Source organism: Eptesicus fuscus, chromosome 2 (genome assembly GCF_027574615.1).
Source record: "Eptesicus fuscus isolate TK198812 chromosome 2, DD_ASM_mEF_20220401, whole genome shotgun sequence".
In the NCBI taxonomy this organism is placed as follows: domain Eukaryota; kingdom Metazoa; phylum Chordata; class Mammalia; order Chiroptera; family Vespertilionidae; genus Eptesicus; species Eptesicus fuscus.
The window spans coordinates 25,016,312-25,030,610 of record NC_072474.1 but is presented as its reverse complement, the minus strand read 5'-3'; the positions used below and the strand labels follow the sequence as shown (position 1 = coordinate 25,030,610).

At 41.5% G+C, this 14,299-nt stretch overlaps 1 protein-coding gene across 1 annotated transcript in view; it reads right to left on the bottom strand.

Moving 5' to 3' along the window:
- Positions 1-7,079: 7,079 nt before the first annotated feature.
- The window catches only part of CUBN (cubilin), a 311,048-nt gene continuing 303,828 nt past the window's right edge, over positions 7,080-14,299 (bottom strand). Inside the window, exons 65-67 of the mRNA XM_008148828.3 lie at positions 12,612-12,777; positions 10,888-11,123; positions 7,080-7,515 (exon numbers count right to left, since the gene is read on the bottom strand). Of these exons, the coding sequence (XP_008147050.2) occupies positions 7,408-7,515; positions 10,888-11,123; positions 12,612-12,777 (510 nt within the window). The 3' untranslated portion in view covers positions 7,080-7,407. The remainder of the gene's footprint in view (positions 7,516-10,887; positions 11,124-12,611; positions 12,778-14,299) is intronic.

Sequence of the window (14,299 nt, the reverse complement as noted above, 5' to 3'; positions counted from 1 at the left end):
AAGTTCTCTGCTTACATACAGTCTATGCTTCAGTACTTCCAATCAGGAGAAATATACTACTGTTCCCCCCGCTCCCCGACCCCCTGGGCACTCTCTCTCTCCCACTCTCTAAAAAAAATCAGTAAAAACATATCCTCAGGTGAGCTGTAGGTCATTAACAGTGTCACCCTTTTTAATAATTCTAATAGGTCTATGGAAACATTTTGATTGTCACGTTTAACTAATTCACATGTAAACCTTCAGGTCTAATCGGAGGCTCTCTCTTGGGCAGTTGCTAAGATTAGAATTACAGTTCTGTTGCTCAAGTTTTATATAACTTTTTCGTACCTTATTTTTCTCATCTGTCAAATGGGGGTAATGTTTCTTAGTATTCTATTTCAGCGAGTGATATATGAGAATGATGCCTGGCATAGAGTAAATATAGAGATATTGGTTCTCATCTTTCTTAATAAAATTAATGGTGATAGCGTTCCTTTGGTGAATGATTAGGAGCTGTGTATCAAGTCCTTCCATTAAGTGGAGTGGAAATTTAATAGGAAATTGTGACAAGTAGAACCCATATCGTAGGCATCTCCAAGCCCCAAACTGTCATCAGTTCCACCATCCCCTGGGCCATTCTTCACAAGAGGACCTGAAGTGCCAGGAGATGCCACTGTGTCCACAGAGAGCTTGTGGTGGCCTCTTGCTGAGCTATCCCAGCCAGTTCCCTGAAGGCCAGACATGGACAGCTTGGACCAGTGATGGCTAGACTTACACTGAGTGGCCAGATTATTATGATCTCTGAACGCATAATAATCTGGCCACTCAGTATATATATTAGAGGCCCGGTGCATGAATACGTGTATGGGTGGGGTCTGGATAGCCTGGCCAGGGGGCGGGGACATGGGCGGTTGGCCGGCCTGCCTGCTGGTCGAACTCCTGGTCGAGGGGACAATTTGCATATTAGCCTTTTATTAAATAGGATATACACTGAGTGGCCAGATTATTATGTGTTCAGAGATCATAATAATCTGGCCACTCAGTGTATTACTTCTGGTCTCACCTTCTCAAACTGCAGCTACCAACCCCACATCCAGGTAGCACCTGGAAAATTGATTCCCAATTCCCCTGCATTTCTCTAGAAATTATTTTGGGCTGCAATGTCTTTCTGTTTCATTTCCTTGACGACCAAAAGGCATTCTCTCTGTTCTTCATGCTTTGGTCCAGTTGTTTCAGGAGACCGGAAATCAAAGCCAGGAGAGATCAGATGGTAGGCTGGCTTACCCACACCACACATACATGCCCATTTCTGTGCTCTCAGACTATGAGTATGTAGGGTTGGGTATTACCAGGAGAATTGAATCAGAATGGCCCCAGGTAATGCTGGGACAGGGTCCTAAAGCCCCCTTCTATGTTGGCATTAGTCCTTTAGTTGCTGGATCATGGGGAGGCTGGAGGAGGAGGTGTTGTCAGGGTTTGGCTATTGTCACCTGCCCTGTGCCTTCTCAAGCAGGGTGTCTAAAGTTCCTATTCTCACCTGGAGCAGGATGTGGTTAGAAGGTGACCGTAAGACTTTCTTAGTTTAGTGTATGATCAGTTGCAGACAGTAGAGATTTCTTTTTCTTTAAATTTGTGCTTGTTTTGTTTCCTTCAGATTCAGGCAGAATATCATTTTCCATTAAAGTCTAACTAATGACCTCACTTTTGGGGATTCTAGTATAGCCTGAAAGCAGCATTTTGGTGTATCCTAGTATTTTAACAACCAAAATGCTTATACAAATGTGAACTGCTTGTTAGCTCTCTCCAGGGCTCCCATACCTAACAATGGAGTTTCATGGTGACGCATTTTGGGAGCAGGAAAGTTCTCACTTAGCCACTGGATCTGGGAAGCTGACATACTGTAAAATTTCACCAGATAAGGAAAGTGAGGATTTGCCTCATGACTGGCTCAGGAAACCAGGCAAGATGGAGCTGAGAAGTAGGCTTTTTGAAGTAGGGAGAGTTTATGGAGTTACATGGCAATTTTGTTCACCACTTTATCCTCACAGTGCCTAATACATGTCACATAGTAAATGCTCAATAAACATTTATAAGTGAGTGAGTTAAATGTAAAGCAGAACTGGAAGAAATGAGATGGGTCTGACTAATGAGAGATGACATAAGTTTATATATAAAAATACCTTAAAGACTCTACTAAAAAACTGTTAAAATTAATAAATGAGCTCAGTAAAGTAGCAGGATGCAAAGTCATTATATAAAAACTAGAGGCCCAGTGCATGAAATTCATGCATGGGGGGCGGGGAGGGTTGTCCCTCAGCCAGCCTGCACCCTCTCCAATCTGGGACCCCTCGAGGGATGTCCCTCTCACAATCCAGGACTACTGGCTCCCAACCTCTTGCCTGCCTGCCTGCCTGATTGCTCCTAACCGCTTCTGCCTGCCAGCCTGATCACCCCCTAACCACTACCCTGCCAGCCTGATTGACGCCTAACTGCTCCCCTGCTGGCCCAATTGCACCCAACTGCCCTCCCCTGCTGGCCTGATCACCCCTAACTGTCCTCCCCTGCTGGCCTGATCACCCCCAACTGCCCTCCCCTGCATGCCTGGGTCCCCCCAACTGCCCTCCCCTGCTGGCCTGATCGCCCACAACTGCCCTCCCCTGCTTGCCATCTTGTGGTGGCCATCTTGTGAGTTGGAGTGATGGTCAATTTGCATATTACTCTTTATTATATAGGATTAGTTACATTTCTATACACTAACTACAAACTATCTGAAAGAAAAGTCAAGAAAGCAATTCCATTTACAATTGCATCAAAAACAATAAAATGCTTAGTAATAAATTTAACCAAGGAGGTGAAAGACCTGTTCACTGAAAACTGTAAGACACTGATGCCAGAGATTAAAGAAGATACAAACAGAAAGATACCCTCTGTTCTTAGATTGGAATAATTCATATTGTGAAAAATGTCCATACTACCCAAAGCAATCTACAGAGTCAATGCAATCCCAATCAAATTCTAGTGGCTTTTTTTTTTTTTCACAGAAATAGAAAAAGCAATCCCCAAATTTGCATAACCACAAAAGACCCTACAGAGCCAAAGAAATCCTGAGTAAGAACAAAGCAAGATTCTCCCGAAGACAGCAGCAGAGTAGGTGGATGTTACACTCATCTCTTCCCAGGACCAAATCAGAATTACAGGTAAATTACAGAACAACCAACCTGAATGACCAACTGAAGACTAGCTGAACAGAAGTCTTATAATCAAGGACTTACAACAGCCACATAGAGGCTAGCAGGAAGGGCAGAGACATGGAAAGGGCTGGCCCTGCACCTATATGGGGAGGTTGAGAATCTGGAAGGATGTCTCAGCTGCAAAGGTGCCCCTGAGGAGTGTGGGATTTCAACCTCACTCCAGGTTACACAGCCCAGAGCATCGGAGCCAAGAAGAGGAGCCCACCTAACACCTGGCTGTGAACATCAGTGCGGATTCTGCCCACCAGGATGAGATGGGAGTCTGCTAGAAACCCAGGTGCCCACTTAAAGGGCCCATACACATAATCTCATTCTCAACTGTTCGCCCAGGGCTCTGGTGGAGAAAAGGCAGCTCTGAGAGGACTGGAGTCACACAGAGTAGGACTGGGTTGTGTGTTCCCAAGGAGAGGGTTAGAGGGACAGCCACCTAGGTCCCTGTGCTGAGTCTCACCTCCACTGCCCATAGACACCATCTTTTCTGGGTCAAGTACTCCCCTCCATAGGGCACCAGCCTGGGGAATGCACTAACCCCATCTTCCTGACTCCCTGTGGCTCCGCCCAGCTGAGCTTGAGCTCTGTGGAGGAGTCTGTTGGCTATGGCCAGGCTGAGCCCATGATGCAGACTTCCTCCAAGAACTCTTGAGGAAGACTGGGCAGTCTTAGGAGGTGTCAGAGATAGGCACAGGGAGAGACTAAATTGTGTTACTCTGGAGTGAGAGCCATCCCCCCCCCCCCCCCACACACACACACATACTTGTGGGCCTGACTAGATCACCCCACATAGGAGATCCAATACCCCCACTCTCCCCACTCAAGGTGGCCGCACCCTGCTGAGTTTACACCCTGCGAAGGAGTCTACTGGCTGCAGCCAGTCTGGGCCTGCAATGCAGACTTCCTGGGAGAGCTCTTAAGAAGGTTTGGACAGACTCGTCATATGGAGATGGGCATGTGTAGAGACAGCTGTGTGCCTGACCAGAGTCACCCCCCACATAGGAAATCCACTAGCCACATCCTCCTGACTCGCAGTGGCCCCTTCCTGCAAACTCTACCATGCAGAAGAGACTGCTGGTTGAAGCCAGCTTGGGCCCACTGTGCAGACTTTCTTAGAGAGCCCTCAAGGGAGTCCAGGTAGATTCAAGGGGTGGTGGAACAGCTGGCAGGTGGAGGCAAATCTCGGAGGGCCTTGGACCTTTTGCTGATCTGTCTTCAGGCTCAGTGATGGTAGAAGCTGTGCTTGGTCTACAGCTTGGCCCCTTCCACATGTACCCAGCCCCAGCAGAGTAAGCCACAAACTGTAGATAACTTTGAAGCTCCAAATGGGTAGCCCAGGATGGGTCACAGGCAGTGTCTGACATTGATCTATACTGGAGTTCCTCCCATGAGGCTCCAGAACTAACATGCCCGGAGGCAGGCTTCAGATCACATCAGAGCATGACCCAGTTAGCCATGAAAAAAGGATGAAATCTTACCATTGCGACAGCATGGATGGGAGGGTATTATGCTAAGTGAAGTCAGAGAAAGGCAAATACCTTATGATTTCACTTATATGTGGAATCTAAAGATTAGAATAAACAAACAAACAAAATTGAAACAGACTCATTGATACTGAGAACAAACCAATGGTAGTCAGAGGGGAGGTGGGTTAGAGGACTGGGTAAAAAAAGTGAAGGGATTGAGTACAAATTGGTAATTACAACATAATTGCAGGGATGTAAAGTACAGCATAGGGAATATAGTCAATAATCCTATATAATAAAGAGGTAATATGCAAATTGACCCTCTGTCACACTGTCACAAGATGGCTGCGCCCACAGTGGAGGCAGGGTTCCCATAAACCAAGATGACTGCACCCACAGCGAAGGTGGGGTTCCCGTAACAAGCCATAATGAGTGATCAGCAGGGACCTGAGGCTGCGTGGCACTGGGCTGGGGCGGGAAACCTGAGGCTGCACCCCCTGCCCTGGTGCCAGGCTGGGGGACCTCAGGCTATGCCCCCTGCCCCGACCTGAGGGTGCGCCGGGGGACCTGAGGCTACACCCCCCACCTGGCGGGGATTGACGGGGGTGGGGCCGGCCAGGTCTGGGTGGGTGTAGCCTCAGGTCTGGGTGGGTGTAGACCCAGAAACTTGACTCTGGTTCCCGAGGCATCCCCCAGACTCTGACAGGAGGAAGATTTTCATATATATTTACTAATTTTCTTTAATCTCTGACACTTCTATTATAGAGAAAAGGCAAATAGCAATATTAAAATATTTCCTCTAATTAATTCCCTTTTAATGTGCATGAATTTTGTGCACCGGGCCACTAGTATTGTAATAACTATGTAAAGTGTATGCTGTACACCTGAAACTAATACAAAATAATATTGAATGTAAATTGTAATTGAAAAGTAAAAGAACAACAAAGCTAGAGGCATCACACTCATTTAAAGCTACATTACAACGCTATAGTAATCAAACAGTATGATACTGGTATTAAAAACAGGGCCATAGATCAGTAAAACAGAATAGGGAGCCCAGACATAATCCCCCACATGTACGGTCAAGTAATTTTTTGCAAGGGAGCCAAGAGCATAAAATGGAGAAAAGACACTTTCTTCAATAAATGGTGGTCGGGAAAATGGACAACCACATGCAAAAGAAAGAAACTGGCCCCCTTATCCCACTTGCAAAAATTAGCTCGAAATGGATCAAAGATTTAAATGTAAGACATGAAACTCCTAGAAGAAAGCAGAAAAAAAATCCTTGATATCAATCTTGGCAATGAATTCTCAGATAAGTAACCAAAAGCACAAGCAACAAAAATTAAAACAAGTGGGACTACATTAAACTAAAAAGCTTCCTCACTGCAGAGGAAACCACCAATGAATTGAAAAGACAACCTATAGAAGGAGACAAAATATTCTTTTTTCCTGTTTTAAGTTTTCAATTTTGTATTTGACAATGCCTTCTTCATCTCCTAAATATTGTAATATGCCTTCCAGAAGCATGTTTCTCTGATGGAAAATGATTCTTGTAGATCTCATTACTCTAATGATATAATCTAAGCTCAAATCATTTTTTATTGTTTGACAGCTGCCAATGTTAATCTTGCTTTCAGATAAAACTCCTACATCATTTCATAGGTTATTGTTAAACTTTTTCCACATTCTGTAGCTTGGTGATTCATTTTTAGATACTAGTGCTGGATCTTATATCACTCCCTATCAAATTTCATCTTGATAGTTTTAGTGCATTGTTCCTTTTGATTTGATGGTACTCTTCATTGCATTCACAGTTCTTTCCAATAGCATGTCATCCATAAAGTTGATGCATCTATCCATAATACAGAGTGAAAGGAAGCAGGAATTTTTAAGGTAAAAATATATTATTTATGGGGCTCTCTACTCTGTGCAGAAAACAATGTCTGTGGCATTTGAATATAAGAGTACAATAAAGTAAAACATCCCCACAGCTTCCTTCATTCTCTTGGTCCCATGTTCTTAATAGGACCTAACTTTGCATATTTAACATAAAGTCTCTTGTTTTGTTAAAGGTAGCAGGAAAGTTTATAAAAGTGTTGTTCAACTACTTATAACTCCACATATTATATTTTTAAACTGGTGGTACTTATGGAAACTGAAGAGAGAATTAAGTAAACACTTAACTGGTAGAACTAAATCCGAACGCTGCAGCTTGGCTCCAGTATTCTTTCCCTGAAGGATTCATACAAAAATGTAAAAATTCAACTTGAAAATTTATATATACCTACATCTTATAGTGAAAGACTACATTTTAAAAGGTTAAAATTGAATGCAGCATATTTGTGTACAATTCAAGTTTATTACACATAATTTGACATTGACAGTAAAAAATCACACCTCTGTTTTATCATTTACTTTTGAAAATTTACAGCACATATGCCATAATCATTTCCAACTCTTTAGGGAATTTTAGAAAATTTTAGCTCAAATATTAGAATTTATATTATTAAATATTAGAATTAAATTTGAGCACAGCCAAAATTAAAGAAGCTATGTTCTACATTTTTTAAAATGTACACATATTGATTCCACATATCCTTTGGTGAAAAGCAAGTGTTAAAGTTACTCTCAGTGGCATAGGCAGGGTCACGGATCAGGATGGCAGAACTCAGTCCAGATGTCGGAGGCTCCTGCAGATGAGCCAAAGCATGGCGGCCTCAGCTGTCCCAGGTTAACTGGATTGCTGAGGGGCGCACTGCATATTCTGCATGAAATTTTATGAAGGCCCGATGTGAGGAGGCCACAAAAGGAGCTATGTTAGTGTCCTAAAATTGAAAAAAAGTAACAAGTTATATTTTTCACAAATCTGAACATTTTTCAAAAAACATTAGCATAGTAAAAGATACTACAAAAAGCAGTAACAAAATTACAGTAAATCATTATACAGTATATGTCTAGAAGTAATCTTGCTAGGAATTAATATACATACTTTATAAAAGAGTATTACTGGTGCTAGGGGTTGAAGGGAAATGTGGTGTTATGAATACAGTTTCCATTACCTGGGGTTGTTGGGGTAATGAAAATGTTTAAAATTGATTGTAGTGATGATAGCTACACAACTTTCAGTCTAATAAAATTATTGAATTATACACTTTAAGTAGATGAATTGTATGGTACGTGAATTATATCTCAATATAATTGTCATTAAAAATTGAATTTTCATCCTATGTAAAGTATATGCTGTACACCTGAAACTATTACAAAATAATAGTTTTGACTATTTGACTCAGTAGTGAGAGCGGCAGCCTGTGGACTGAAAGGTCTCGGTTCAATTCCGGTCAAGGGCACATATCTTGGTTGCAGGCTCGATTCCCAAGTGCAAGAGGCAACCAATTGATGTGTCTCACATCAATGTTTCTCTCTCTCTCTGTCTCTCCTTCTCCCTTCTATTCTGTCTAAAAATCAATGGTGGAAAAATATCCTTGGGTGAGGATTAACAACACAAAAATTGAATTTCCAATTCAAGTTCTTACTAAAATTTTAATTTTTCTAATAAAAACACATATTTGCAACCAAAACAGTCATATAAGTAAAGTATGCAACTCTCTCACCTTAATATCTATAGTTTTCTTTGGGGATTTATTTTCATGTCCCTCTCTGTGGAACAATGTGTATTTGGGGGTGGGGGCTAATAAATGGGTCTCAGCTTTCTCTCATTTCCTAATCATTCACTTAACAAATATTTATCAAGAGACTTCCATGTTGCAGGCATTTTTTTTTATTTTTTTTTTTAGCACTGGAGTTATATAAAAATGAGCCAAATAGACAAAAGGTCTTGTTCTCATGAGCTACATTCTAATGGGAGTAGGTGAACTGTGAGCCAAATATGTCAGTAAACTATACAGTATGTTGAGATTGTTTGCAATTTGGGATCTGGCCTCCATTCTGCTGGGCCTCACTGCATCAGTTCTCCCAAAGACTCATCAAAGACAGACATTTCCAAGACAGTGAATTATTCAAGTGAGTACAGCACAGAGAATATTTTTCCAAAGAGATATATCAAGGTCTATTCAATATTGCATATTTCCACATGCATGAAATTTTTTCTTTCCATTTTAATATACTCCCAAATTTTTCAATTATTATTTTACGTTAACAAACTAGTGTGAACAGTTAACCAAAGTTTTAAACTCTACTTTGATTCTCCGAATTTTTCCTGTTATTCTTTCATGTTTAGATTTTGTTACTTAGGTTAACAATATAAAGAGTGGCTTTTATCATCACTCTGGAAGTAAACTGATTTTATTGAACTTGAAATGCTAAAGAAATCAGTTGTATCTGTAATTTTAAAAAGAAAACAATTATACTTAAAATGATGTCCTCATTTATCAAAGAAAATGTAAAACTGGTGAAATATTATAAAATCCACAGTTTTAAAAAAACTGACATATCTAATTATAGACTTTGATTTAGTGTGCCATTAATTTAAATGACAGTTAAGGTCTACCCTCAGTTTTCTTTTATCTGCAAAGTCCTGGTTATCCTTGTTCTTCCCACATCACTGAATTATTTCTGTGGGGAGCAAATGGGGTTGTATGTTTGAAAGTCACTGAAAACAAAACAAAAAAAGCCAAGCAGATACAAAATAATGGTGTTGTTAAAAATGACCTCTTTTTCTCCCTTTTGAAATGTTTATGAATTTCAAATAAATTCTAAAACCCAGTCAGTCTCTAAATTTGAAATGTGACACATTGACTGGCTTCTCTGTCCTGTGAATCCCCTGAGAATAACAGGGATTCAGTATCTACCGGCCAGGTGACTTAGACTGCTCCCAGGTGATTAACTCTGTATATAAGGATACAGCTACCAGAGAGTTTTTCACGGTTGTCTATAAACCAGAGAGGATTCATCAAATAAATTAGGTTGTACCTATGCAATAGAATACCCATGCAATGATTAAGTATGACACCCCAGTGTTTTTATTGGTATGATAAGATGGTAATGATATTTTGGTAAATGAAAAATCCATACGACAAAACAGTATAAAAATATGTTGTGCATCTGCAAATATACTCAAAAGGTGTTTTTGAAGAATACATGGGAGAATTCCCAGGGCTTTGGAAAAACACACTTATTTTCTGATAATTCTGAAAATAAACATTTGTTAATTTTACAAATCATGTTATATTTTTTTAAAAAAAACTATCTAGATTTACCAGCTGGCATGGCTCAGTGGTTGAGCATGGACCCAGGAAATAGGAGGTCATGGTTCAATTCCAAATGCCTGGGTTGTGGGCTCAATTCCCAGTGTGGGGCATGCAGAGGGCAGCTGATCAATGATTCTCTCATATCATTGATGTTTCTATCTCTTTCTCCCTCTCCCTTCCTCTCTGAAATCAATAAATATATATTTTGAAAAAAACCATGTAGATTTCCAGATGACATAATTCTCTTTCAGGTTTGATTAGAAAGCCTAAGTGGCTGAAAAGTAGAACAGTGAGAAGTAGTTACCCTCCCATCAGCAATCACATTTGCTTACTTGAAAGCTCTGTAAGTATCTACTTTCAGTAAAACAAGAAGGCAGTGAGGGCACATGCAAGCAGTGTTGAGTCAATGTCAGAAATCTACCAGTCCATCAGAACTTTGCAAAAACTATCAAACTCCTAGTCACCAGACCAATCTTTAATATCTGTGTCTTTCTTCAAAGAATCCCCACAATTTTCATCAAGAAGTATACAAAATGGAGCCAGGTGTCTACATTTTCTGAAGTCCTAATCATGCAGAAACAAGCACGGGTATTCAACCTTTAGTGGTGCATTGAAATGGAACTTTTAAAAAACAATGTGCCACACCTCCTCCCCCAGAAATTCTGATTCGGTAGGTGTGTGTACTGAAAGTCTGCAATGTAATAACTGTAACTGTAACGGCATAGGTGATTCCTATGTAAAAACTGTATAACTGCATGTAGTTCTGATGCAGTTGGGTTTGGAAACTATATTACTATTAATTTAATGCAATGACCACTAGGTGGCAGTCGTTCTCCCCAAAATAGAAAGAAAAATCTGAAAACTGTACGGAATATGTAACAGTACATTGTGCTTTGTGCTTTGCATGTGTCTGCCTTTAAAAGTGTATGCTAAGTTACTTTCATTATTTAAACATAATAAATGGGAATTTGAAAATCTTGCTTTACTTACTGTGCCGCAATATGGTCCAGAGGATGGAGAATTAACATCTGGTCCATCATAGAGTATAAGATAGTTCTGGACACAGTCTCCAGGATCGTCAATGCTGATGAAGTAAAAGCTGACGGTGACAAGTCTTCCAGCAGGAGCGATGATGGCCCATTCGCAGTGAGTGTTGTTTGGGTAAGTGCCCGGATAGCCAGGGCTGGTGAAGGAGCCATGGTCTCCGTAAAGAGTTCCACCGCAGCCTGCAAGAAATAATTGCAGGAAATTTGATTCAACAAAGAAGAAACAGCTGGAGTCCTTCAGTGACCTTGTAAGGCAATGAGATGGGGCTGTTGTTTCCTTAAGGTGCTGAGACCCTCTGCAAGAACAGCGGAGGCGGAAACCCTTTTCCTGTTTCTCCTTTGAGCCAAATCCCTGCCATTCTCTCACCACCAGGCCTCCCCCCACGCCTCCTCCACCCCTTTCTGCATCACATATTCCTTTCCCTCTATCATGACTTAGGGGCAGCTTCCTCCAGGTCAGTTCTTTGAAAATGGTGGGCTGCAAACACAATGGGAAAACTGAGAACTAGATTAGGAACTGCAGGAGAGAGTAATAGAAGTTGTTGTGTACTTTTTATGGTAGAGGTCTCCATAAGCAGTGAGTTCTTATAATGATGTGGGTGAAATAAAAGTGAAATTTCAGGGCTGAACAGAAAACGTTACTGGATGTTTGGGCAGTAATTATTATAAAAGTGACTTTATTGGGCTTATTACTGACAGTTCTGAGATTGACATACTTAAAGCCAAAAAGTAAGTGTTGGTGTTAATTTGTTTATTTGTATACTATCATTATGCAGACCAGATAGTCTTGGGTATCCAGATATGGTGCTGCACAGGAAGAAGATACATGGTATGACAAAACAAACAAACTGGGCTCGGTTCTGACCACTGGTATCTGGTCCTACCTCCACCACGATCTAGCTGTGCTTTTTGGGCAACTCATTGGTTTGGTGTTGTATGTCCTCATTTGTAAAATTAGGGCATTGAAGCTCATCTTTAAGTATCTTTAGGCGCCAAGATTCCACTACCTATGATTGTCTTGATAGAACCCTTTTCTTGTTCCTCAGTGTATTTAAAATGTCATTTTTATCATTCTTATTTTGAAAGTTTTTAGGTAGTTTGAGGATACTTCACAAAGTATTCTTTCTCTCTTGAGTTTAAAGATACATGACTTAAATTTCCTTCATTATTTGATAAACAAACAATCAAAGATGCAGAAAGGTACTTATTGCCCTGAAAAAGCAATTAAACCTCCAGGACTGCCCAGAAATGACAGGAGCTGCCCGGAGCACGGCTGCTTATGTACGCACAAGCATGGGGTCATAATGTGCCTTTTCTTAAACTTTTATTTTTAATTCTCAGAGAACTACCTTGATGATTAACTCAAAAGTAAAAAATATGACAAAATCAGAATTTTATAAAGGAAATTTTAAAATCTTTATACTTTCTGGGCTTTATATGTAAATGCATGTATATTTTTTAACATATAATAATCTACAGAAATGAGTAAAAGTCGAATTAAAAAGAATCTCTGTACGTTCATTGTTAAAAATCTCTACTTTTATCAGAAAATAATCAAGTATACAGATGGCTAAAAAGATAAGGTCACTTTTAATGGCCTTTTTCTATTAGGCACATTATGTTTTTCTCACCTACACTGCTTTACCACACAAAGTGCAAATGTCTTACCAGAGGGGGATGAGGTCCAGATAATTTCATATCCACGACTGGAAGTTGCACTATCACTCTTAAATCGCAGGTACAGTTCATTATTTTCAGAGAAGATAGGATTTGGCAACAGAGTTCCACAGTATGTGCCAAGTAACGGCGAACTGCTATCACTTCCATTTCTTACCTTTAAAAATGAGTCATAAATTATTATCCTTGAGTATATTATACTTTGATTTATCATTGCTACACATTAGCATATAATCTATAATAATAAAAGCATAATATGCTAATTAGACTGGACAGCCGGACGTCATCCGGACATCCTTCTGGACGAAGCTGCAGCGGCGGGGGTCGAGGTGGAGGTGGTTAGGGGCAATGAGGCAGGCAGGCAGAGTGGTTAGGGGCAATGAGGCAGGCAGGTGAGCGGTTAGGAGCGATGATGCAGGCAGGCCGAGTGGTTAGGGGTGATCAGGCAGGCAGACAGAGGCAGTTAGGGGTGATCAGGCAGGCAGGTGAGTGGTTAGGGGCGATGAGGCAGGCAGGCCAAGTGGTTAGAGGTGATCAAGCAGGCAGGCAGAGTGGTTAGGGGCAATCAGGCAGGCAGGCTGAGTGGTTAGGGGCAATCAAGCAGGCAGGCAAGCAGTTAGGGGCACCAGGCAGGCAGGCAGAGTGGTTAGGGGCAATCAAGCAGGTAGGCTGAGTGGTTAGGGGTGATAAGGCAGGCAGGCAAGCAGTTAGGGGCACCAGGCAGGCAGGCAGAGTGGTTAGCGGCAATCAGGCAAGCAAGTAGAGGTGGTTAGGGGCAATCAGAGAGGCAGGTGAACAGTTAGGGGTGATCAGGCAGGCAGGCAGAGTGATTAGGGGCGATCAGGCAGGCAGGCAGAGTGGTTAGGGGCAATCAGGCAGGCAGGCTGAGTGGTTAGGGGCAATCAGGCAGACAGGCAGAGTAGTTAGGGGCAATCAGGCAGGCAGTAGGTGAGCGGTTAGGAGCCAGAGGTCCTGGATTGTGAGAGGGATGTCTGACTGCCAGTTTAGGCCCGATCCCGCAGCCAGATTGGGCCTAAACCAGCAGTCATACATCCCCTGAGGGATACCAGATTGCAAGATGGTGCAGGCCGGCTGAGGGACCCCCACTCGCATGAATTTCATGCACTGTGCCTCTAGTAATGTATATAATGTTCAAACAAAAGAAATTTCTATATAGAAAAAGGAGACAACTCAATTGACAACATTTCTTACTGTTAAGATATATTTTAAAGTCACATTTTGCAGCTGACTAGATTTTTTTTAAAAAATTCACTGCATGGAGTAGACACATAGAAAACCAGGAAGTAAGTCAACATGTATATAACCACATACACACTGTGAACTTAGCCTCATTCTGTCTTCAGGCCTGGCTCCTCCTGTGCATTCGAGGAGGACCCCAGGAAAAGCAGAGGTGATGGTTTTATTAATATAGGTACTCAGAATCTTGGAAGTTCCTCCTTTATAATTTTGTAATTTAACATTTGGTCTACTGCTGATTGTCCTAAGTCATAGAGTGTCCTCAGAGGCCCAGTGGCTCATCTTGCTGGGTTGTGTTGACCTTCAGAGGTTCCTTTTAGGTCTACGTAGTAGCCATTCGAGGGAATAATGCCTCTCTGGTGCTTTTTGGAGTGCCTTGCCATGGACAGAGTAGCCAGTTATCTACCAGGAGACAGAGACAG